The sequence below is a fragment of the Balaenoptera acutorostrata genome, chromosome 1, assembly GCF_949987535.1.
Source record: "Balaenoptera acutorostrata chromosome 1, mBalAcu1.1, whole genome shotgun sequence".
In the NCBI taxonomy this organism is placed as follows: Eukaryota; Metazoa; Chordata; class Mammalia; order Artiodactyla; family Balaenopteridae; genus Balaenoptera; species Balaenoptera acutorostrata.
In genome coordinates this window covers 77,110,496-77,136,346 of record NC_080064.1, presented here as the reverse complement: position 1 = coordinate 77,136,346, position 25,851 = coordinate 77,110,496, and the positions used below count along the sequence as shown (strand labels likewise).

General features: G+C 35.7%; 1 protein-coding gene across 2 annotated transcripts in view; it reads right to left on the bottom strand.

Moving 5' to 3' along the window:
- The window catches only part of HS2ST1 (heparan sulfate 2-O-sulfotransferase 1), a 198,085-nt gene that overhangs the window by 21,233 nt on the left and 151,001 nt on the right, over positions 1–25,851 (bottom strand). For both annotated transcript variants that reach the window (XM_007173055.2, XM_007173056.2), the window contains exons 2-4: positions 22,670–22,908; positions 13,321–13,406; positions 918–1,056 (exon numbers count right to left, since the gene is read on the bottom strand). In XM_007173055.2, coding sequence (XP_007173117.1) covers positions 918–1,056; positions 13,321–13,406; positions 22,670–22,908 — 464 coding nt within the window. The remainder of the gene's footprint in view (positions 1–917; positions 1,057–13,320; positions 13,407–22,669; positions 22,909–25,851) is intronic.

Sequence of the window (25,851 nt, the reverse complement as noted above, 5' to 3'; positions counted from 1 at the left end):
TCAAGTACCACAAAATAAATATTTAAAAAATAGCGATTTGAATGCAGTGCTCTGGGAACTTTGAAAGGGACACGGCTCACTGCCAGAAAAGACTTTATGAAAGAGGTAACATTTGAGCTGGATCTTAGAGGTGAACAAAGAGTTTTCCAGAGTGAAGGAGAGACATTCTAAATATAGGGAACAACACGTGTGCAAAAAGTATGAAGTAATAAGTTTGGAGGACGGTGACATTTCAGGTAAGGCACCCAGTGAGGCACTAGGTGCCTGAGGGGAAAATGAGGCAGGAGCAGGAGGTCTCAGGCTATGTCAGACTGCGTCTCCTGTGCCTTGGGCAATCCTGTGAGCAATGAGGTCCCAGTAAAGGTATTCCACCAGAAAAGTGACACAGTTTGGTTTCTTAGAAAAACAAGTCTGGGGCTACTCTGGAGGACGCACTTAAATAGAAGACAACTCAAATCTGAACCTGCTAAGTAAGAACCCTGTTAAGCTATTATTCTCATCTTGCCTGAAAAAATAAGCTGCTTTAACAAAATAGTGTCCCTAAACAGATGATCACAAATCAACGTAAACTGCCATCATCAAGATTAAGAGAACCAAACTATTACACAAATATATCATATTAATGAATTATTATAGTGATCTCATAGAAAATTATTAATAGGGCTATAATAAAACAAATATTCAGCTCTAGAACAAAAGTAAAATATTTTTTTAAAGGACAAAATATTATATATACTCCAAAATATCAACTACAAAGTAGTTTTACTTTTACTTCTTCATACTTTTGGGTTCTTTTGAAATTTTCCACAATAAGCAAGGAATATATTTATAATCATTAATAAATTTTAAAAGCATTCACTGTTCATTGCATTTCATAAACAATTATCTTTATAAAAATTCTAAAACTAAAATATTACCTTTTTGTCCCCTTGTTTTCGTCTTCTTAACCCTGGTCTATAATCATCTCCAAATCTCAGAAAGTAATAGTAAGAAACCAGCCTCTCAATAGGATCCCTTATGACATTAATGTAAATTGGCTTCTTCTTCACACCAAATCTGAAACAGAGCAAAATTTAAAAGGTGAAATCAACCCTTTCAGTCTGTTTGGGGTGTCCTGAAATTGAAGTTTGAGTTATTAATTCTATATGGAAAAAAACATGAGTTAATTTAAATAAAATACAGTATGTGGAGATTAGAAAATATTTTAGGATTATATTACAATAAAGTAAGTAAGAAATAAGAATTTTAAAATTACAGCTGAAGATAAAGGAGAGAAGGGAAAATTGAGTGACAAATAATTTTAAATTTTACTAGCAAGAATTACATAAAACATTTCAATTTCACATAGCAATGATTTCTCACTTCTGACCCACCAAACTAGATAAACATTATCAATGGATACAGCAGAAGTCCACACAAGCACGATCATTTGAGCCTAACTTCCGTGACGCTAATTTTAAAGACAAGATAGAAGTGAAAAACATTAAGTCTTCAGCATTATTTCCTTAGGGAATGATAGAGAGTTGGAGGAATACAGAAGGAGTATACTTTAGCCACCCTTGCACATCCTAGAATTGTCTAGCTGACTCCTGTTCTAATATCCTCACTTATCCCAGCCTTAAACCTTAGTGTTATCCTGACTCCTTTATTCTTCTTTAGCACGGTTACCAAGTCCTTCTGATTTTTTCTTTTGTAGGCTTTCTCAGAGATTTGACCTGTCTTCCTCACTTCCTTTCTTGTCACAACTGCCCTCTTTGTAGGCCTCTTGCTTGGATTACTGCAATAATTCATGGTTTTATAATAATAAGAATTGGTTTTCTTGCATCCAGTCTCTCTCCCTTTCAGTCTACCTTCATACCAATTCTCAACTGATATTTCCTAATTTATTAGATCACTCTTCTTAGAAACCTGAAATACCCCTACTGTTTATGTTGACTTCAAACCCAAACTCCTTTGCTTGGTTGTTAATGTCTGCTTGCCTTATGTCTTGGGTTCTACCTTACTTATCTAACTTTATTTTCAACTCTCCTCAAACAAGAAACCATCTGTCTGTTACAGTTAGGCCCACCTCTTCTGCTTCCCGACAACTCCTATTTCTCCTTACATGCCTTTGCTCATTCTATCTTCCTTAACTAGAATGCCTTTCTCATTTTCCTATTCTTTCTATTACATTCATTCATTCAAAAAATACCTTTTTGTGTATCCAATATATGCCAGGAACTATTCTAATATTAGGAAAACAGCAGTGAAAAAAAAGGACAGAATTCCTCATCCTTCTGGAGTTAACATTCTACTTGGGAGAGACAGAACATAAACCAACAAATAAGTAAATATGTTAGATGGTAAAAATACTAAGGAGAGAAATGATGCAGTGCATGGAATAGGGAGAAGTGGGGACAGTACAATTCAAAACAGGGTTTTCCAGGGAGGCAGCACTATTATTATGTGATGAGAAGAGAGCCATGTAGATATCTAGGAGAAAGTGTTCCAGGAAGATAAGGCTTCGAAGTATGAGGGCCCCAAAGCAGCTAAGTGCCAGGCATTTCTGAGGACCAGCAAGGAGGTCAATCTGGCTGCAGCAGAATCAGGAAGGGGAGAGTAACAGAGAATGGGAGTGGAGAGATGGGGGTGGTGGTAGAGGACTTGCAGATCACGTGGGCCTTGTAGAGCATGTTAAGTATCAAGAGGGAGGCCTTCCTGAGTCAGCAGAGAAGTGTCACGATATGGAATCTGATGTACAGCATGGTGACTATAATGAACAATACTGTACCTACTGTATACTTGAAAGTTGCTATGTCAGTAGGTTTTAAATGTTCTCATCACGACAGCAGCGACAACAACAAAATGGTAATCATGTGAGGTGAGGATGTGTTAACTAACCTTATTGTGGTAAACATCTCACAATATATGTGTATAGCAAATCATCACATCGTACACCTTAAACTTACACCATGTTATATGTCAATTATGTGTCAATAAAGCTGGGGGAAAAAAGGTTACTGGCTGTTGTTTCGGAATAAACTGAAGCGGGCAATAACAAAATCTTGTGAAGTCTAGGAAGTCTTCCTGATGACTCCAGCACACAGTGCTATCTGCTTTCATTTGACACCTGCACCCAGGAGCTATTGCTATCAGGCAGTTTTACTCTTGGCTTGTCCTGCTAGTATTTCTCTTGTAAGTCTTTCCTCCCCAATAGCATTATAAGCCACTTGAGGGTAGGCACAGTGCTTCACACTTCCTTTATATATTCGCAGGGCCTGGTATACATAAATACTTGCCCGCTGGTTAGTACTATTTGAAAGATTAAAAAAAATTAGCAATCTCTCTAAAACTGGGAATCACAGAGAGAAATGAGAAAAGTAAGCTTAAGCTGTATGACTCAATAAGAGATAGTGAAAGTTGCTTATTCTCTTGACAATCTTGATAGGTTCACTCGTCTGTCCACAGAAACCCTCAATTTAGCTAACTACTTATAACGAATTTCCCTTCTTACTAAAATCTTTTTTCAAAGGCACTAAAAAGCACACAGCTAACCTAACTAGTTTCACATTTTCCCCTTACTTCTGCCTGTTACAATAAATGTCTTACTCACAGCAGGCATTCTATAAATGTTATATACTAAATGCTTAAGCAAATGAGTAGTGAAAAGAGACCACAGAAGAGAAAAAAGCACGGTGCCTGGATATAACTTGATTCTTTTAGCCTCTGAATTATTGTAAATTAACTGAACAGGAAGTCCTAACTTACAAACAAGCTGTATTCTATAAAATTGCTTTGTGTGTAAAAAGGGGTCAACTCTCCTGAATTCTAGTCCTTTTCTCACCATTAAGTAAGTGTAAGTCTAAATCACTAAAATCCTTTGTACACATGGGAATACTGAAAACTACACAGAACTTTTTGGTAAAACATTATTATATTAAATTTGTGAGTTGGTTTATTAGAATTTGGGACGTATTTTTTTCACTGAACAGCTCATAAACCTATAAAACCAACAATTCAGTAAAAAAAAATTTTTCACAAATTTTTAAAGGAAGAAACAGTATTGTTGCCAATATACGGCACTGTCAAATTAGGTATCAGGGTAGAAGCTCCATGAGGGCAGAGGATTGTTTCTCTCTTGTTCATGGCTTTATCACTAGTGTTCAGAAAGGTGTCAGAAACATAGGTGTTGGATATTAGAATTAGGTTGAATAGACCGTTGTGAATTGGCCACTTACAAAAGCCTTTTTGTGGGACAGTGCACCCACTAGTGAGAAGAGGGTAGGTAGGGAGGTATCTGGGATACATAGTTAGTACCTTAACTGCTAGAGCTGAGTCTTATAAGAGGAATCTAAAAGGGGGAAGCACAGGGCAGTGGGGCAATGACTCCATTCTTAAGACTGTGGGGTTCCCTGGGAACCTCCTTTATCATCTTCATTATTAGCCACGGATCCACATGAACTATTCCCTTGGGAATTACCTCATCCCACAACATCTCCTACCTTTGCTTTCTCCGAGTCCCTGACATGTGGAACAGACAGAAATTCTTACCAAGTAGAAGTGAAAGGGGGATGTGGCACTTGACAAAACTCTTCCTGCTGTCTGGGAAATGACTTTCTGGGGCATGGCTTTGGGTGGTGCTTATATGTATGAAACATGATTTTAATGAGATAACCTATGTGAACTTATTCTGAAAATGGCTAAGAACTATTATTTATAAGTTAGGGTATGGCTGTATAGACATAAAGGCAAGGAATTATAACTGAAAATAGGCATGACAAAAGAGCATCAGGCCATTCAGCTCAGCTAGTTAGGAAACAAGCATCCTCTTACGTTTGTATGTTTAAAACTTTTGCCAAACAGGTAGTTTTGTACCAGTGGAAAAATATGTTCTGTAGTTGCAGACTCCAGCTTTAACCCTGGTCAGTCATCTGAGCTGTTCCTCAGGAGGGCTCAGATGGAAGAGCAGAAAACCCATCTTCCCTCCAGGAAACTAAACTGTCATTGACCCATTAGAACATAATCTTCCTAGGAAGAGAACAGCAGATTTGGTAGGAATCTGCAATGTTATATGGCGATCAAAAGGGAAAAAATATAATCTGAGCGGCTGGTTGGTAAGAAACCTTATTCTTGCCATGTCAGCATACATGTACGACAGCAAGAGAGACAAACCAGGCACATTTCCTTACACCCACACTCTGTATAGCCTAGATAGATGAATGAACAGCAAGAACAGCTAAAAGAACAAGTGCATACTCAGAACTTTTGAAAGGAAACTTGTCAACTGGCTAGACAAAGCCTAAATGGAAGATGATGAAGCTGAAGGAGGGCTGAATAGCCTTTGGGAAGCATTACGCTTTGAGATTTCTGCTTCATACCAGATTTAACACTTCTAGTTAATCAGCAGTCTCACAGGGGGAAAAAAGATATCTTATACAGTCAACCTGTGGTTGGACGAATCTGTGGATGCAGAACCTGCAAATAACAAGGGAGGACTGTTCATATTTATTCTGGACTCTCTTATCCCTAAAGTGTACATAGAAACCTTCAAATCCTTCTAGTGGTAAGTTCCCATTGTCTTGTTTCAAAAATAGTGAATGGCCTGTTGTTATTTATTGGTCCCACTGATAATGATGTTAAGAATAAAAGATTTTTAAAATAATTATTTATCTCTTAAAAAGAGCATTCATCTATTAAAATGGCCCAAATTTTAAAAAGGGGGGAGTGTGGTCCAACAATACCGAAGGCTGGTAAGGATACACAGCAACTGGAACTCTCGTGCACTTTTGGTGAGACGGCAAAATCATAAAGCCACTTGGGAAAAGAGCTTAGCCGTGTCTTACAGAGCTACCATACAATCCAGCAATCCCACTTCTAGGTTCTCCCCAAGAGCAATGAAGACATTGTGTCCACACAAAACCTGTATGCAAATGTTTTGACAACTCTATTCATAACCACCAAAAGCTGGAAACAACCCAAGTATCCAGGAACTGGTAGATGGACAGTAAGGATGGCGGTGCCTCCATCCTTACTACTCAGTAAGGAACTGACTACTGATACATGCATCAGATTGGATGAATGTCAAAAGCATTATGCTAAGTGAAAGAAGCCAGGTTCAAAAGACTTGGTGACTGACTAGATATATGTGGCAAAGGAAAGGGCTGTTCAAGATGCCTCTAAAGTTTCTTGCTTGGATGTCTTGATAAATAAAAATGGGTAAACTTCCCAAAAGAGAACATTGGAGGCAAAGAGAGGATCTTGAGCAATGCCTTATTAGGACTTGGGAATAAGGAGGGCCAGCACAGACTCAGACAGGGAGAAGAAAACACCAGTAAGACAACATGGTAACTGAACGAAGACAGAGTTTTAAAAGAGCCTAACACAGCTCTGTGTGAGTCACAAACTAACTGCTTCACATACATTATCATATTTAATCCGCACAACCACCCATGAAGTAGTTACTTTAATTATCCTCATTTTACAAATGGGGAAACTGAAGACCTGAAGTCATGTGGCTGAGACTGCTGAGCTGGGAAGGAACTGAGGGGGATTTAACTAGAAATCTGACTTGAGAGATCACTCCTTAGCATCTACAGGATCAATGCTACAGAACGAGCTAGTAATACAAATCAATAAAAAGCCAACTCTTGCATATTACTTGCAATGATTAAAATAATTTTTAAAATGTTTCTACAGTGTTTGTGACATATTTGTTGAAAGTTGTAGAAAGTGGTGCAAACTTCAACTGGTTCAGCAGATAAGTACAAGGCAAAAGGGACAATCTCACATGAATCTACATACTACCAAACTCTATTTAAGCCTAAAATATTGTCACTTTATTACTCTCTAGGATATTTTAAACCTAGTGAAATATTTAGTTATTTGTTTCTTGTCCTGACATATCTGTTTCTTTACTGATTTACCTCAGTTGTTCTGAAAAAGACAACAGGGGTGATACAGAGAAACCAAAATGATGGTGATGAAAACCCATACGCATTCCTGGGGATGACCACAAAGGTACACACCTGACGTGGACCTGAATAAAACTGACTGTTGGATCAAGAATAATTTCCAAATATCTTTCTAAGACCGGATGCTGACATGTGACCCTAGGTAGCTAGATCATAAAAAAATCTCAGCAGAGTCTGATCAAAAACAGCATTAAAATAGTTTTCTTTTAGCTGGACATTATCCTTTATAAAGGAAAATGTTCTGAAAAAGGTTTTTGAAAGAGATGTTCAAATGTTTTCCTTTTGTATAAAATTTGAAGAAAATCAAAGTGGGAGTGATAGATGCTGCTGATAAATGAGTGGTATAAATTTAAAAGGGAGGATAAGCTGTAATATTTTCACTGTTTATAATGAACCATAATGAAGTGATAATAATAGTAAAAAAGGGGGTTTCAGTGAACTCACTGAGGACAAGAACTTCAACTTATTTAACTTTATATTGCCTGCACCCTAGGACAATTTGAAAATGTCTAATCTACACAATTTTTTTCCACTGGAAAATTTCTAAATTTATGATGTTAGCATATCTGCATTATTTTAAAATGGTTTGTTCACCAATTTAAAAAAAATAGTAATTAAACACTAAAGGGAAAAATGGAAGGAAGAACTAGGAAATGTGCTTAAAAAAATAAGGATAGAGTTAAGACAAAAAGGAATAAGACAGGACAGGAATGCAAATATGTAACAAGAAGATATTTTTGTTATTATTCTAAAGTTCTGAATAAAAACAGATAAACCAAAACAGATAACTGTAACCAAAACACAGCTTGAGCAGATATAAGCTTGCAAATAAAATGTGTGCTTCTTAGTGATCAGTCTAAATTAGAAACCTAAATTAATTAACCTAAACCTAAATGAATACTTTATTTAATACTTTATCTTACTGCCTGGGTTTCCTGGGGTATCCTGGGTTTGTACTCTCTTTAGTGTTTCTGCTAAGGCAGTTGAAAAGCTATGTGACTAAATATCTCTTTCATCAAATTTGACCGTTTTCTCCTGAAGGCAAGTATTTTAATGGACTCCGCAAAGTACTACACCAGTCAAGAATATGTTTTAAAGAATAAAATATTTTAAAAATTGGTAAAGTGATGGTCCTTTCCTCTTCCTTACTCATTCATGGTGAGTATGACAAACTAAAAATTATTTTAAAAGATACTAGTTACATCTAAAATAGTTTGTGACTATATACATCAAAATATATTTCCGCCTGTTGATTTTTTTAAGGTATTTGTTTAACATCTTGTAAAGGTCTATTAAAGTTTTTCACAATACATATTGCTTCCAATAAAATGAAACACATTATGAAAATATTCAAACCCTTAAATGTTCATGTTAATATTTAATAAATGAGATTAATCTTTCCAAGAACCTTTATACTTTTTTAACTGCCAAAACCCTAGCATACACCAGAGCTTCATTCTAAGTATAAGACGTTTGCCCAAAGCAAAAGCACTCAATATATTATTTTAATAATGAAAACCTCAAGTATGAGAAACCAAGCTGTGTGTGGAAAAAAAATAAATCATTTAGGTGAAAAGGTAACAAACATTCAATTGAAGGATAATGCAGCCCTGAGGGAAAATATGCATATGAATGAAGTTTATGAAATTGGTCCAATGTCTCTGCAAAGAAAAAATAATTAGTTTATTTTAAAGCTGCCTATAAAATGTTTTCAATATTGCTGTATGAATTATTTATAGAAAAATGTACATCTAACTTTAAAGTGACCACTTTACTGTAAGATGTTGAGTGCTGTGGAAGAAACTAGCAATAAGAATATATTGTTCTATGTATGTAATATTTGGGAGATTCCTTTTAATTACAGGCTTTTCAAAAAAGTTCAGATTTATTATCAGTGTGAATCAGTAATATTTCATTCAACTCCTTTTCAAATTTGAGAAGTTAAAATGACAGTGGGATATCAATTAAATTTTTGGATTTTACACGGAATGCTCTTTCAAGTTGACAAATACATGAGGGTGTATTACTTTGAAGTCATGACTGCTAATGCAATGACTGAGCAAACATGTCTAAGCTTAAATAATTTAAAAATCTATTTTTAATGTTTTTGAAGTTAGTGCAGAGTTTGATTAGGGAAAAAATCCGCATTTAAGGTTTTCCTATAATGATACTCGATGTGCTACATAAAACATTTAAATGGATTCACCAAGCCACATATGTTTATAGAATATTCCTTTGACCAGTTTTCTGATTAGTACTTAATGCGGCACAGACTCTAGGGGGAACCACATAGTGCTTGGATACTATACGTACGCCTGTTGTTTTATGAACTTTTCTTGAGAGAATTATGATAGGAATACCTTGATCCCATGCCTCCCGAAAAACATGGAAAATGAGAGTTAGTTATGTCCAGATTCAGGCAAATCACTATAAAGGAAAATCACTTTTAAAAAAAAGTGTCTTTAAGGAAATCAAAAAATACCTAGAAACAAATGACAATGAAAACACAACAACCCAAAACCTACGGGATGCAGCAAAAGCAGTCCTAAGAGGGAAGTTTATAGCAATACAATCCTACCTCAAGAAACAAGAAACATCTCAAACAACCTAACCTTACATCTAAAGCAATTAGAGAAAGAAGAACAAAAAAACCCCAAAGCCAGCAGAAGGAAAGAAATTATAAAGATCAGGTCAGAAATAAATGAAAAAGAAATGAAGGAGACAATAGCAAAGATCAATAAAACTAAAAGCTGGTTCTTTGAGAAGATAAAACAAAATTGATAAACCATTAGCCAGACTCATCAAGCAAAAAGGGAGAAGACTCAAATCAATAGAATTAGAAATGAAAAGGGAGAAGTACAACTGACACTGCAGAAATACAAAGGATCATGAGACATTACTATAAGCAACTATATGCCAATAAAATGGACAACCTGGAAGAAACGGACAAATTCTTAGAAAAGCACAACCTTCCAAGACTGAACCAGGAAGAAATAGAAAATTTAAACAGACCAATCACAAGCACTGAAATTGAGACTATGATTAAAAATCTTCCAACAAACAAAAGCCCAGGACCAGATGGCTTCACAGGCAAATTCTATCAAACATTTAGAGAAGAGCTAACACCTATCCTTCTCAAACACTTCCAAAATATAGCAGAGGGAGGAACACTCCCAAACTCATTCTATGAGGCCACCATCACCCTGATACCAAAACCAGACAAAGATGTCACAAAGAAAGAAAACTACAGGCCAATATCACTGATGAACATAGATGCAAAAATCCTCAACAAAATACTAGCAAACAGAATCCAACAGTACATTAAAAGGATCATACACCATGATCAAGTGGGTTTATCCCAGGAATGCAAGGATTCTTCAATATATGCAAATCAATCAATGTGATAAACCATATTAACAAATTGAAGAATAAAAACCATATGATCATCTCAATAGATGCAGAAAAAGCTTTTGACAAAATTTAACACCCATTTATGATAAAAACCCTCCAGAAAGTAGGCATAGAGGGAACTTACTTTAACATAATAAAGGCCATATATGACAAACCCACAGCAAACATCATTCTCAATGGTGAAAAACTGAAACGATTTCCTCTAAGATCAGGAACAAGACAAGGATGTCCACTCTCACCACTATTATTCAACATAGTTTTGGAAGTTTTAGCCACAGCAATCAGAGAAGAAAATGAAATAAAAGGAATCCAAATCGGAAAAGAAGAAGTAAAACTGTCACTGTTTGCAGATGACATGACACTATACATAGAGAATTCTAAAGATGCTACCAGAAAACTACTAGAGCTAATCAATGACTTTGGTAAAGTAGCAGCATACAAAATTAATGCACAGAAATCTCTTGCATTCCTATACACTAATGATGAAAAATGTGAAAGACAAATTATGGAAACACTCCCATTTGCCATTGCAACAAAAAGAATAAAATACCTAGGAATAAACCTACCTAAGGAGACAAACTACCTGTATGCAGAAAACTATAAGACACTGATGAAAGAAATTAAAGACGACACAAACAGATGGAGACATATACCATGTTCTTGGATTGGAAGAATCAACATTGTGAAAATGACTATACTACCCAAAACAATCTACAGATTCAATGCAATCCCTATCAAACTACCAATGGCATTTTTCACAGAACTAGAACAAAAAATTGCACAATTTGTGTGGAAACACAAAAGACCCCGAATAGCCAAAGCAATCTTGAGAAAGAAAAATGTAGCTGGAGGAAGCAGAGTCCCTGACTTCAGACTATACTACAAAGCTACAGTAATCAAGACAGTATGGTACTGGCACCCAAACAGAAATATAGATCAATGGAACAGGATAGAAAGCCCAGAGATAAACCCATGCACATATGGTCACCTTATCTTTGATAAAGGAGGCAAGAGTATACAATGGAGAAAAGACAGCCTCTTCAACAAGTGGTGCTGGGAAAACTGGACAGCTATATGTAAAAGAATGAAATTAGAACACTCCCTAACACCGTATACAAAAATAAACTCAAAATGGATAAAGACCTAAATGTAAGGCCAGACACTATAAAACGCTTAGAGGAAAACATAGACAGAACACTTTATTACATAAATCACAGCAAGATTCTTTTTGACCCAGCTCCCAGAGAAATGGAAATAAGAACACAAATAAACAAATGGGACCTAATGAAACTTAAAAGCTTTTGCACAGCAAAGGAAACCATAAACAAGACGAAAAGACAACCTTCAGAATGGGAGAAAATATTTGCAAATGAAGCAACTGACAAAGGATTAATCTCCAAAATTTATAAACAGCTCATGCAGCTCAATATCAAAAAAACAAACAACCCAATCCAAAAATGGGCAGAAGACCTAAATAGACATTTCTCCAAAGAAGATATACAGATTGCCAACAAACACATGAAAGGATGCTCAACATCACTAATCAGAGAAATGCAAATCAAAACTACAATGAGGTATCACCTCACACCAGTCAGAATGGCCATCATCAAAAAATCTACAAACAATAAATGCTGGAGAGAGTGTGGAGAAAAGGGAACCCTCTTGCACTCTTGGTGGGAATGTAAATTGATACAGTCACTATGGAGAACAGTATGGAGGTTCCTTAAAAAACTAAAAATAGAACCCAGGAATCCAACTACTGGGCATATACCCTGAGAAAACCATAATTCAAAAATTCATGTACCACAATGTTCATTGCAGCTCTATTTACAATAGCCAGAACATGGAAGCAACCTAAGTATGTCCATTGACAGATGAATGGATAAAGAAGATGTGGCACATATATACAATGGAATATTACTTGGCCATAAAAAGAGATGAAATTGAGTTATTTGTAGTGAGGTGGATGGACCTAAAGACTTTCATACAGAGTTAGTCTGACTGTCATACAGTAAGTCAGAAAGAGAAAAATAAATACTGTATGCTAACACATATATATGGAATCTAAAAAAAAAAATGGTTCTGAAGAACCTAGGGGCAGGACAGGAATAAAGATGCAGACGTAGAGAATGGACTTGAGGACATGGGGAGGGGGAACAGTAAGCTGGGATGAAGTGAGAGAGTGGCATGGACATATATACACTACCAAATGTAAAATAGATAGCTAGTGGGAAGCAGCCACATAGCACAGGGAGATCAGCTTGGTGCTTTCTGACCACATAGAGGGGTGGGATAGGGAGGGTAGGAGGGAGACGCAAGAGGGAGGAGGTATGGGGATATATGTATATGTATAGCTGATTCACTTTGTTATAAAGCAGAAACTAACACACCATTGTAAAGCAATTATACTCCAATAAACATGTTTAAAAAAAAAAACAAAAACGCCATTCACTCAGGAAAAAAAAAAGTCTCTTTAGAATACATCTCATTTTTAAAGCTAAAACAAGGTAGCCCAAGGGGAAATGTGTCTTGGCTGAGAAGCAGACCCTTCAGGGCACCAATAACTGAGTAATGGCTCCTTTGCTTTCTCTGTTCTCAGTCAGCAACGTAGTAAGTCATACTCTGATTGGCCTCTAGCTTAAAACTTGGGGCTCTCCTAAAATAGCGTCATTTGACTGTATAGGAAGCAGAAACATAATAATAATAAATAACTTTAAAGGGCATTACCTAAATTTAATCTACCTTGAATTTCTAAAATTAATATGACAATTATCAATTTATGAACACTAGAGGGCAGTAAAACACTAGAAGGTATATTTAAATTACATATCTAAAAGTGGCAAACACAAGCCAGTACATTTTTTAAATATCAAAATCATAATAATTTAATAAATTGATTCCTTTTTAGGTTGCTAAAGTCCAAAGCATTCTTTCGTGTATCATTTTAGATATAACTTACTTTGCAAAATCCAAATAAGAAACGTGCCCATGATAAAACCCTGGTTTCATCTCTTTCCAGGAAGTTATATTCTTTACAAAGCGCACCTAAAAAAGGAGAACATACTCATTATTTAAGTACAATCTAAAGAAAATGAAGTTTGGTGACAGCAAAATACTTTTCATTTAGACATTCAAAAGCGATCACACCACTTTGACGATTACAGAGCTTGAAATACAGGCTTCAACTAAGGAAAGCATAGTGTGACCTGTAATTGCTAATTCATCATAGAGAAGCTACTATCACCAGACTCAGAAAAGAGTGAAAGAGGATCCTGAAAACAAAACTGCACAAGGCAACCATTTATGACACTGTATAGTGAGTACATTTATATGTGGAGGGGAAGGGAGGGGAGGGGAGGGTGGGTACCAACGCCCAAGCTAAAGCAGGCAGCACTTCAGTATGGGGATAATCTATGCAAATCTGTTTTCTTCTTAGAGACTTGTTCTTCATAAAAGTTCTCATTTATTAATGACTCAACAAGTAACAAATATCAACTAATCCTTAATCCAAATGATTAAAGAAAGGATGACAAACAGAAGACTTTAAAGAGCTAAGAGCAGATAGCATAAGCTTGAGCACATATCATAAACTTGTTGATAAAAAAGCTTAATAAAATTAGAGGTGTGATACACATAAAATTTTAAAAATATCTAAATATTAGTATTTTAATCCATTGGAATTAAAAGTATACAAAAGATTAGTTAATATAAAAATTATTTAACTGTAAATATATTATAAAAATGTTAAAAACTGGTTAATACAGAACTTTATAAACCAGCTGCAAGGCAGTGATACATAATTTCTCAAAGAAAAATGGTATAAATTTCTGATAAGAAAATCTCTGCATGATCAACAGCAGGTGGTTGAGAATCTCTTCTGGAGACTAGAGACAGGGTGGGGATAGGTGAGGGGTTGGGGGCCCACTGCCCCCTGCTGCACTGAAAGCATCTGCAAGCTGTGACCTCAGCCTCTAACACACAGGACTGTCAATCACATACTTTTGCCAATTTATCAATCTTTCATTTACATTTTAGAATAGAGTTAGTCACATGGAGATATTCTGGAGCACTTCTTACCAGGTCAGTCAATAAGTTAATAGCAATGAATGATGGCTACCTCCTGGATAAGGCCCACTGGTAAGAACAGAGTAGGGAAACAGTGCAGAAGCAACCTTATGTCAGAGTATGTGAACTAAGGAAAAATGGAAGATTCTGGAAGTAGAATTTATTTTTTAGGGGAAGCATCAATAACTCATATACTAAGAGAAATAATGGAGTTTTTAGAAGGGAAATGAAATGAACCTGATGTTATTATCTTACACACACACATCCTTAAAATCTGAAAATTGGATGTAGATAACAAAATTATTTTGCGTTAGAGAATACACAATTATATTTTTGCAGATATTTGCAGTTTTTCCCCGCCAAAACAGAAGAGCCAAACAAATGTGTGATTTGAGATTCCCAGGTTCTTTCCTATTTCTTCTTCAAGTAAGGCATCAAATGGAATAAAAATATCAAGTGACAAGTGAAAAAGAAACAGAAATTTAAAAATTACATAACCCATAAACTGAATCCTTAAAAAATTTTACATGTTGAATATGAAAAATCCTTATAATTTTCACCTAATGGTAAATTAAACAAGCTTTTGATTCTGTGAAAATCAGTTTCAGTATTTCAGCACCAAATGAGGGAGAAATAGAAGGCAAAGAGAATAGGAATGGTAGGTGATGGTTCAAGGGTACTTAAGACATATTTACAACTCAGCTCTATTTTCCAGAAGCTGATTTAATATGGATGTGATGGTGTAAGAGGGAAATGAAAGGAGATGCCAGATTGAAGTCTGACAAAACAGTGTTATATAAGCCAAATGTTAGAGGATCATAGTACACTGTGATGAAAGACTTAGGTGTAAACTTCAAGTATCCTTTTTTCCCTCACGCTTCCAAAGGACAGTCAAGATCAAACTAAATCCTCCTAAAGACACACTTCATCTGCCATGTGTCCTTCGATGTGAGGTGAAGAGCCCAGATAGCTGGATGAGATCTGGACTGCTGCCGGGCTTCCCAAACTCAATGTGCAAATGAATCATCTGGGACTCTTGTTAAAACACAGATTCTGATTCAGAAGGTCTGGAGTGGGGTCCAAGTTTCTGGACTTCTAACAAGTTTCCACGTGATGGCCAGGTCAATGGGCCACACCAAGGAACAAGACTTTAGCGTGTGTGGGCCCAGGACCTAGCTCTTGGTTTTATCAATGTGAAGCTTGTTTCCGCAGCACCTGCAAAGGAGGCCTGAGGTCTACAGAAGCTCTTTAGCAAGGATATATTCTCATAGTCACAGCTTTTGTGATATGGAAAAAAGTATACTGAAATAGAACAATTTTTTAAAGATTATCTTATAAGCTACCACAATATATAAAAAAGAATGGGGGACGGGAGCAGAATGACCCTGCTACTCAGTCTTCTCCATCTACCCACACACAGTGATGCCTGAAGCACATCGGAACCAAAGCATGCCAAGAAACACAGCATAAAAAGTAACAAAATAAGTAAAAGGGTTGTGCCTCCAGGTGGACTCAGGGAACAGAATAGAACAGAACAAGGCATGAATCTTCTACTGCTGTCACCAAACTCAAACTCTCTTGTTTATAGAATCAGCATTTTAGAGGTGAAAGGGCCAAGGATATTCTGTACTCGTTATTTTATAGATAAAGAAACTGAAGCCCAAGAACCACATACCTCAGATTTTGGTCCAATCATCCTTCTATACCACTAGCTAATTTCTTTAATCTATTATTGTCCAATTTAAACAAGGGAGGGGGGAACCAGAAGGATTTGAAAGAAGAGCAGACAGATATCATTTGTACTATAATTCTGATCAACAAACTTGGACACTGAGAATTTCAGGCTTTATCCACTGCTCAGGAAACCCCTGAGATTCAGTCATTCAAAACTCCTCAACTTCCAAGATCTCAAAGCTCTGTTGATATATCTCTCTCAATTGTTTATTTTCCTCATTACATTCAGTATAATCTCAACTTCCAATCTGCCCTGTTCACTACTCTCATACTGCTCGTACTGAATAACCATTTTTCAACAATGGCCGCTGACTTACTCTTGCCTTTTTATTGTCTTGGGTAACCTCAGGGGTTGAACACTGCTGGTCAAAACTAAGAGATCCAGTCTAAATGCCTCTGTAGGACTTTGAATTTTATTTTACTAAATTCATTCTGACATAAATTCAGGTGGGTTATTATTGCTTTTAAATTCTCTACACTACATTATTGCTAAGTCTCCAAAACCCACAGAATCTTTCTCTAATCTCCAACTAAGAGAATACTGAAGGCTACGTACTTAATATATATGTATATGTATTTTTTTTCTTTCATCTCATCAACATTTAACTCAGGCAATCTGTTAGAGTCTCATTAATAAAGCTGTGGCTGATTTACAATTTGCAATAATCAAAAGATGCTGAGCTGAGATTTACCTTCCCTTCACAGGAAAGAAAAAAGTGCTAAGCAAACAAATGCTGTCAATAAGGTTAAAGCGGTGATTCACACTAATCTGGAGAATGGTCTGAGCATTTAGAAGTGTCATTTACATACAACTGAAATTCTACACCATCCTAATCTCCTCTTCAAAAGCAATCTCCAAGGACATAACGATCTAATTAATCCTCTTTGAAGAACAGTATTTTTTAACATTTTCCTTTCAAAGTATTAATTTAGCCACTTCTCCTTTTAGCCATGTTTAATATTTATCATCTTAGTTCTCCAGAGTTTTCCCTGCCCTCCTCTCTTCATCTTCACTTGTTCCCTTTCACCAGTCTAGCTGCAGTTCCTGCCCTGTCATTTTCTGCCTTCTCGCCTCTTCTGTACCACTTGCCTCTCAGTTTTTCTTCTGGTTTTCCTCTACAGTGGAGCATTCTGCCCAAGACCTTGAGATAAAGCTCTGGAATAGAGAGGAATAGGGGGAAATGCAGATCAGGTAAGCAAGCTTTTAGTCAGTTCATTTTATAGATTCTTACTGACTATGATACTTGGCACTAATGAACGATAAAGTGAGAGGCAAAAAGGAGCAAAGCTAATAGTATCAAATGAGGTTGAGTCTGAAGACACTGAAAACTCTTGGGGAAAAGAAATAAAGTCACCATAGTGACCTTATCCAAAGAGAATTTCCATACTCTGATTGCAAAAGGCTATCAAGAAGGATGTTTCAGAAGTAGTAGTTAAATATAGTACAGGAAAAGAGATGTTTTTATGGCTAGCCTGGAGCAGATTCTAAACTGTGATTTTTGTCAGATTTTATAACTCAAGCAGAGTCAGGCTAGCAAGTAACCACAAGATGCCTTTAGGGAAAACACAAGCAACAACGTAGGGAGTGGTGTTGTGATTTATTTGCTAGTCGAACCAGACCTGAACCAGTGCTATAGGAAAAGCTGAGAAAGCACCATCTCACTAACACTATATCTAGACTTATATTCTTAACGAGATTAATCTCAACATTATGATTATCCATGATCACAAAAGAACTTGTTTTCACTATCTAAAAGTAGGAATGTCATCCCGAACATCCTGGCCAAATTCCAACTTTGTAATTACTACCTATTGAGTGAACACTACTATTAACTTGGGTAATTATACATACCAAACTCCTACTCATGCATATACGTAAAGTAAACATTCATTGTACAGCTGTGGGTAGTTTTATGAGACTAAACTAGAGAGGAAGTTTTCTATGCAAAGAGAAAAACTGAGTAATGGTTGGATAAAATATAAGAAAGGTTCAGCAGCAATAGAACATAATATACTATCTTCACTAAAATTCAGAACTGTGTTGTTCAATCACTTTGTGTGTGTGTGTGTGTGTGTGGGAGGGGTGCATGTGTCCCATATCACCTGAGGTAAGGAGAGGTCATGCTCATACTGCTGTCAATCAGAGGGGCTACCTCTGCCAGCAATTATCATCACGGCATCATGCTCAGCTAAGAACTGCCTTCAGAATCTAAATGGGTTCATTTGTTCACTCATTCATGCAACAAAAAATTTATGTATCTACTCTGTCTCAGGCACGGTTCTAAGCACAGGGATACAAGGTGAACAAGGCAAGGTTCCTGCCCTTAAGGAGCTTAAATTATAATAAAGAAAAAGACAGTAAACAAATAAATCAATAAGTAATAGGAAAGATACTGAAAGAATGATGGTACACAGTAACTTGGAAGAGGTATTTAATATATAGGATGGCCAAGTAAGGTTTTGCTATGAAGAGGTCATTAAGCTGAAACCTTAAATGGATAACACAAAGCCAATTGTGAGAAGCCAGGAGAAGTGCATTCTAAGAGGAAGTAAGTATAGCGGCCTTGAAGCGGGAAAGGCTTGCTGCATTCAGAGAACCAAAAGGCCAGTGCGGCTAGTAAATAAGAGGTTGAAGCGAGGGACAATGGACAAGGGCTTGATTAAGAAGGACCTGTTGGCCTAGATAAGGAATTTGGATTTTCCTGTGGAGGTAGGAATACGAATTTAAAGATAAGTAACACACCATCCTGTGAAGATTGTAATATGCATCTTCCCATCACTGCACTGAGAATCCTATTCTAGATCTTTGCTACTCAAACTTTGGTTCAAGGACCAGAAGCATCAGTTTTGGCATTAACAGGAAGCTTTTTAGAAATTCAGAATATCAGGCTTTATCTTAGTCCCTCTGAATAGGCATCTGTATTTTAACTGGTGTTCTGTATACACATTATAGGTTGAGAAGCATTCATCTAAAGTGCTGCTCTGAAAAATCAGTATCTGCAACTAATATCAAACCATATGCGCTACTGCAAATGACCAGAAGTTGGTTTAAGAGTAAATTAAAAAGAAAAAAAAAATTACTACACTGTTCTACAGAGAATGCAAATTCTGGGTATTTCCAGTTTCTTAGAAAGATCTTAAATATGATCAGACCTAAATATGTGAGAGCAGAAAAGAATTAAGAAAGATCATAAAAGATGCTGCCACTTACACCTATTTGGCATAGTTACTTTAAAGACAAGATGTGCTGTAATACAGAGATATTTTGTGAGAGCAGAGTAAACTTCATTTTCCAACTAGAAGAGCCGATTACCTGTCTCCTGTCAATTCCTGTCTATTAACGGAGTAAAGCCCGTATCTCAAAAATATAACTTTCGTGACTGAGTCCACCTCATTCTTACCACTTAGTCTTCTCATGCCTTATATTCTCAAATGTTTATCTTCTAATCTCCTTGTTCTAACTGTTCCTCTTATTTCATCCAAACTTCTTAATTTTGAAAAATTCCTAAACTACGGAGAAGTTGAAAGAATAGTAGTCAACATCTGTACACTCTTCACCAAGGGTAACTGTTAACGTTTTGTCACTTCTGTTTATCTCCTTCTTTCCCCCTTTTTCTCTATGCACACGTGCACTTATTTGTTTCTGAATTGAAGTAGCAGACATTTTTGATCAAGGATCCAATCATGGGTCACAAACTACATTTGGTTTTCATGTCTCTTTAGTCTCCTCTAGTCTATCTCCCCTCCCCCCCCCTTTTTTTGGTTGTCATGACATTGACACTTTAGAAGAGTTCAGGACAGTTGTTCTAGAGAATGTTCTACCATATGGATTTGCCTGTTTGCTCAAGATGAGGTCCAGGTTAAACATTTTGGTGAGAACACCATAAACTGATGTTTTCTTTGAATAGTCCTCATAGTTCCTGCGATTATGTGTTACATTCCCTAGTAAATTATAAATAAGCTCCTTGAAAGACATAGCCTTGCTTTTTATTTCTTTGGTAATTCCTCAAAGAATGTAGCATAATCTCTGTATACATGACATATGCAATAAATAAATGAAAACTTGCAAGCAGAGTTGAGAACTGTTTCTAAGAATACCCATAACTGTTAACACATTGAATACTTTTATACCAGACTAGAAACATTTGGGCTTTGCCTCTAAAATTTTTGTGAGAAATAATTAAGCATGTAAACAGTTTAGCACCGTCCCCAGTACAAAATACATCTAGGAAAGAGCTGGGGCTAAAGGCAGATAGATATTAAGCAGACTGGACTGCTGAGGTTGGAAGGTGAGGGAATTAAGGGTGTAATCACCTATTACATCCCAAAATATTTTTATGAGCAAACTGGGCTTTGAATGGAAGATTGGGACAACAGCAGATTTAATAAAAATCTCATCTTTTAAGTCTCACTTGAGTTAGATACTGATTAGAAACTATTTCTCAGAGAGAAGAAAGAAGAGCAAAATAGGTCATTTATTAATTCCTATATAAATAATAGGGCAGCTGAGAACAGTTCAAAAGAACAATAAAAATATGGCATTAAAATCAAGTGTGTTGTACAAGATGGGGTTCAGGGGATATTTTAAAAATTATTTTCAAGGCATCTAGTAATTCAAAACTGCACATCTAAATGAAGCTTACTAGATTGAAAGTGAAATTAAAACACTATCTAATATGTCATGCAAAGGGAAGGGAAGCGGTACTTATGACTTGTTTGAAGAACTGCTTCTACACAGAACAAGAGACTAGTAGATAATTTAGATATGGTATATTAGAGAACATTTGGTATATAAGCTATTCCTAATTAAGACCAGGTGTTGAACTACCAGCTGACATTTTGAAGTATGTCAACTAGTGATTAAGACTATTCTTCTACTCTGCCCAAACATGTTTTAAATGCTGTTCATTATGTAATCCAGTTGCCTTTAAGATAGTGTTTACGCTTCTCTTTTGCTGCATATATTTACACACACACACACACACACACACACACACACACGACAAGCTATTGAAAGAAAAACAGAAGTTTTATCTCATCCAAATGCAACCGGGGAAATGTACCACTACCTGATGCCTATAAATGTCTTATGTGGTGAGCTTCTGTAGATTTATATTTCATGAGGAAAAAAAAAAAAGATCGATGTCATTTTCAGAAATCTCATAGCTGCCAGACAACTTTGTAATGCTGGACACAAAATTTGGACACAAATTCTAAAAATCTGAACAAACAAGCTGACTTTATTTTTCTAAACAATACTACTGAAGAAATCTAAAATTATTATGCGAGTGCTAAGAAATGTTCCTTTTAAACCAAGATATATTCTGAAAAGCAATCATGCAAATACACTTAAAATCTACTACACACTGTATAAAACCTGATGATTTAAGATACTTGCCCTTGAGATATACAATATTACATAATGAATAGTTTTTATGACCCACTTAGCTAAATAAGCTCATGTTTCTTCTCATTTACAGAAGAGTTATTTGATTTGGCTGATGAATGTAGATTTTTGGTTTTATAAAAAAGAGTAATTAGGGATAATTCAGAGAGCCAAGAATTACATGGGCAGATGATATGCCATATACAATTAGCCTTTACAAATAGCTCTCTAGCAAGAAAGTGATCCTAACCTTGTGTATCAATGTTATTCTCTTGCTTCAGTGTGAGGATTATAGGTATGCTAAGTAGTGGGATAACAATCAATTCTGTGACAATAAAACAAGTTCAGCTATTTTCAATCAAACAGATAAATACATTCTAACTATATGACTATCACAAATACCTTTCTAATAAGTTATCTCAAAATGGTATTTGATCCTACATAGTATTTTCAAATATTATCTTTTCATCTCATGGGGCCCAACTCCCATTCCCTTCAATATCTGTAGAGAGAACTTTATAATTATAGTCAGAACTCCAGGTGTGAAGAAAATATCTGAAACTATTGCTAAAGAGGGGAGTCAATTTCATTTCATGATAACTTGCTCCACTTTTCTTAAAACCATTTCATACAATTATCTATCTACCTGTTTATCTAAAGATTCTTAACAACTTGAAAGGCAAGATTGTGTTAAAAATATAAGCCACAATCCCTGTTTGTCAGGAGTTTATAGCTAATACTTACATAAATTATAGTAAAGATAAGATGAAATTCAGGAGTCTAGTCACAAAACTGAACCATATAGAATACAGGTATTTGTCAGATAAAGATTTCTCAATCATAAGTGGAGACAATATAATGATTTTTATTGCAGGGCATCTGCTAAAAATATTTCACATTTTTAAAAGGATACCATACTGAAGAGCATCAATAGTCTCTTCAAAAATTCAAGAATGTGAAGAATGTAAAATTACAGGTAAGTTCGGTTGGTCCTTTCCCCCAAGAAACTTACAATCCACTGGGCTCAGCATATATATCCCTTAAAATGCTTTATCTCCTTGAGATACAAAATTTGAGTTAGGAAGTGTCAGAAAACATTATGCATCCCCTATGTGGTATTTACCTGATCTTGCAGTGACATTACTGGATTATTTTTGGTAGTGTTGATGTGAAGAACATGGTATTTATTCTTTGCACATAGGTCATAGGCAATATTGGTAAAAGAGGTGCTTGCAGTTTTGGGGACTCTGTTGTAAATGATCACCATGTCTTCTTCCTCATCTAAAGCTGCATCTTGCCGAGGGCCATCCATCGTATGTCGCTGCTCAATCTCTCGAACTTCATGTCTTGCAATAGCCCTTTCTGCAAAGTTAAACAGATTATGAACTTAGTTTTAAAAGACACTATAAGGAAGTTGTAAACACTGAAAATAATTTCCTATTCCTGGAACATAGTTTTCCTACTCAAGAACTGGGTTAAGAGCAGCTGAAAAAATGTTTTGAGGGCCAAAACTTCAGAATTACCTCTGAAGGATAATACACATGCATATGAAGAATGAAAGAATAAACAGTCATCAAGTTTAGAACTCCACAGACCAGAGAGTTCTTCAGTGTCTTTCAAAAGACACTTTTCATTCCAATAGAATTTCTACAGCCTGAATTAATTTTCAAACACATAAAGACAGACTGCATAGAATACTAAACTTCACAGTAAAAAATACACTTAGAAAATAAATTACTTATAATTTAGGCAATGATTTTGAAATGTATTACTTAGGATGTAGTCATCACCTGCTTCATCAAAATGTAGCAGGGCAGTGATTATAAATGCTGGTGTGATTTTCAGGTAACAACAGTAGAAACGACACCATAATAAAACCTTTTTCTTTTTGGTGTTGCATTACAGATAAGTCCTGGTTATGTTTATTCCTTAAATTCCATGGTTCCTCTATTTCAAATCAGTGTCCACCAAGCAGTTTGAAAAGCAGTAACATTTTGCTTTCGACTACTCTCTATTTAATATAAACTTCAGCTTCAAATAAAGAAAGAAAAGGGGAAGAAATGAGGGGAAAAAAATAACAAGATTGCAAGTTACTTTGCACAAAGACAACTGTTCACACACAGCATGCACCCTCCTACCACCAGATCTCTGTGCAAGCTATCTTACCTGCCTTGAACTCTCATCCATTCTCCCCTTACCTCCACCCTACCTAGTGAACTCCTCAAATTTCACATTGAATTTAATCATCACTTGCAAGGGAAGCATCATCTAATCTCCCTAACTAGGTCAAATCACACACACACACACACAAAATGTATGTGTATATACCTCATACTGCATGTCTCATACATAACTGCAGTTTTACATTACATGTGTATTAGCATCTACCTACCATACTGGCAAAAATTTAGTAAAGTGACATGAAAAAGCAATGTGGTATAATTACAATAACAAGTTCAGGCTTCAAATATTGTCTGACTGTGCATCTTAAATTTTGGCTCAGAAGATATGGCCACTATGTTAATAGAGTATGCTCTGAGCTGAGGATTCACATTCAGAAGACTTGAATTAAAGTTTCAGGCCTGCTGCTTACTAGCAGTGTGCTTTCCAAAGCAGGAAGAGAAGCACATATATGCATACAAGTGTATCCATTTTCATGGGGGAGAGTTGGTTGGGAATGTGGAGAAAAAGAGATGAGCTTAATGTTGAACATACTGTTGGATTGTCCAGGACACACAGGAGATAAAGATAATTGGGCACATAGGTCAAGTGCTGAGAATATAGGTTCATGTAGAAGAAAGACATCTGGGAAAACCATAGGAATGGATGAAACTACCTAGATAATGTAGAATACATAGCATGGAAAGAGACAGTAATCTTAGAACAGAATCTTAGGAAATACCAACATTTAAGGGCCAAGAAAAAAAGACAATGCATAGAAAAACACTAAGAAAAAATAGAAAGAAAAAGAAATCTGGACAGACTTTTAAGAAGCATATACCACATGTTTAGAAAGCATAATATTTTTCAAATTGACAGTACTTTCCAAATGAATCTATAATCAAGGTAATGTATGATGCTCAAGCATCTCCATAGGATATGGAAGCTGTCTCATTAAATTCAACGTGTATTTATGGAGAGCCTCAGCATATTATATTCAATAACTTTAAAAGAATTTTATCTTCCAAACAACCTCAAACTGTCACCACAGTCCAAAACTATTATGGTATTGTTATGTCCACACACTCTCCTTTTTCTACTAAGGGAAATAAAACAGTACTGATGTCATTTAAGGGCTGACAGAAGTGTGAGAGGTTTCCTAGAGCAGTCCAGACATACATGAAATTACCTTTACTTTTAATGGCTACACCAACAACCAACAATGCTGAAATTACTTTCACTAGTTTTTCTGAAATCAAGCATTTGGAAAAGAAACAGATTTTGTTATTTTTTTAAAAGAAGTTATTATTTAGTCTATGGATTCTTTATTTTTTAAGGTGCTAAAACTCTAGCTGGAGCATGAAACTAGCATGTTTTTAAAATTAATCATTGTTCTTGGTTCACTATGTGTATTAAAGCATATGAACTGTGTATTTCACACAATTTAAAAACATTTCTTAAATTATGAAAAGATGCAAATTCAGGTAACTACTTTTCTCGTTCAAATAATACATTTATATGCATTTTCTATTTTTCAAATGTTTTTACTTTGCTTAAGCAAACAAGATAATTACTAATGTAGTGTTATGCCTAAAACTACATAAAAAGATAAAAATAGTGTGGAATATTAAGATAATTTTTGCTAGTAATATTAGTCTATAAAATCAAATCTCACTTAGTTGAAAAATAACAGTAACTACTGCTGATGGTGAACTACTATCTCTTTTCTCCTGTAACAATACTTAAAACCAGTAAGGATGTTTGCAATATGGCCATTTTCTTTACTTAGTAAGTACTCAATAGTTCCTTTTTTTTTTTTTTTTTAATCAAAGAAGCTCTGCACCTCGTTAGTATAACTTCTGAGACTCTCTTAAATCAGTGGGGAAGCTTTATTAGTTACAGCACATGTGGAGTACACTTAGAAAATGTAGGCAGCATATTTAAAATACTAAAGATGCATTTTGAAGTAATGCTTTTTTCATGTTTGAGTAATGAATTATAGAGAATCTGCTATGCAAGTTATTTCAGAACTACCACAAAATGTACAGCCTGCAAATAACATGGAGTGCAATCTGAGTCATGATATTACAGGCAGGCCAAGCACAACTGGCACTAATATTTCAAACACTGAAGATGGACGCTGAA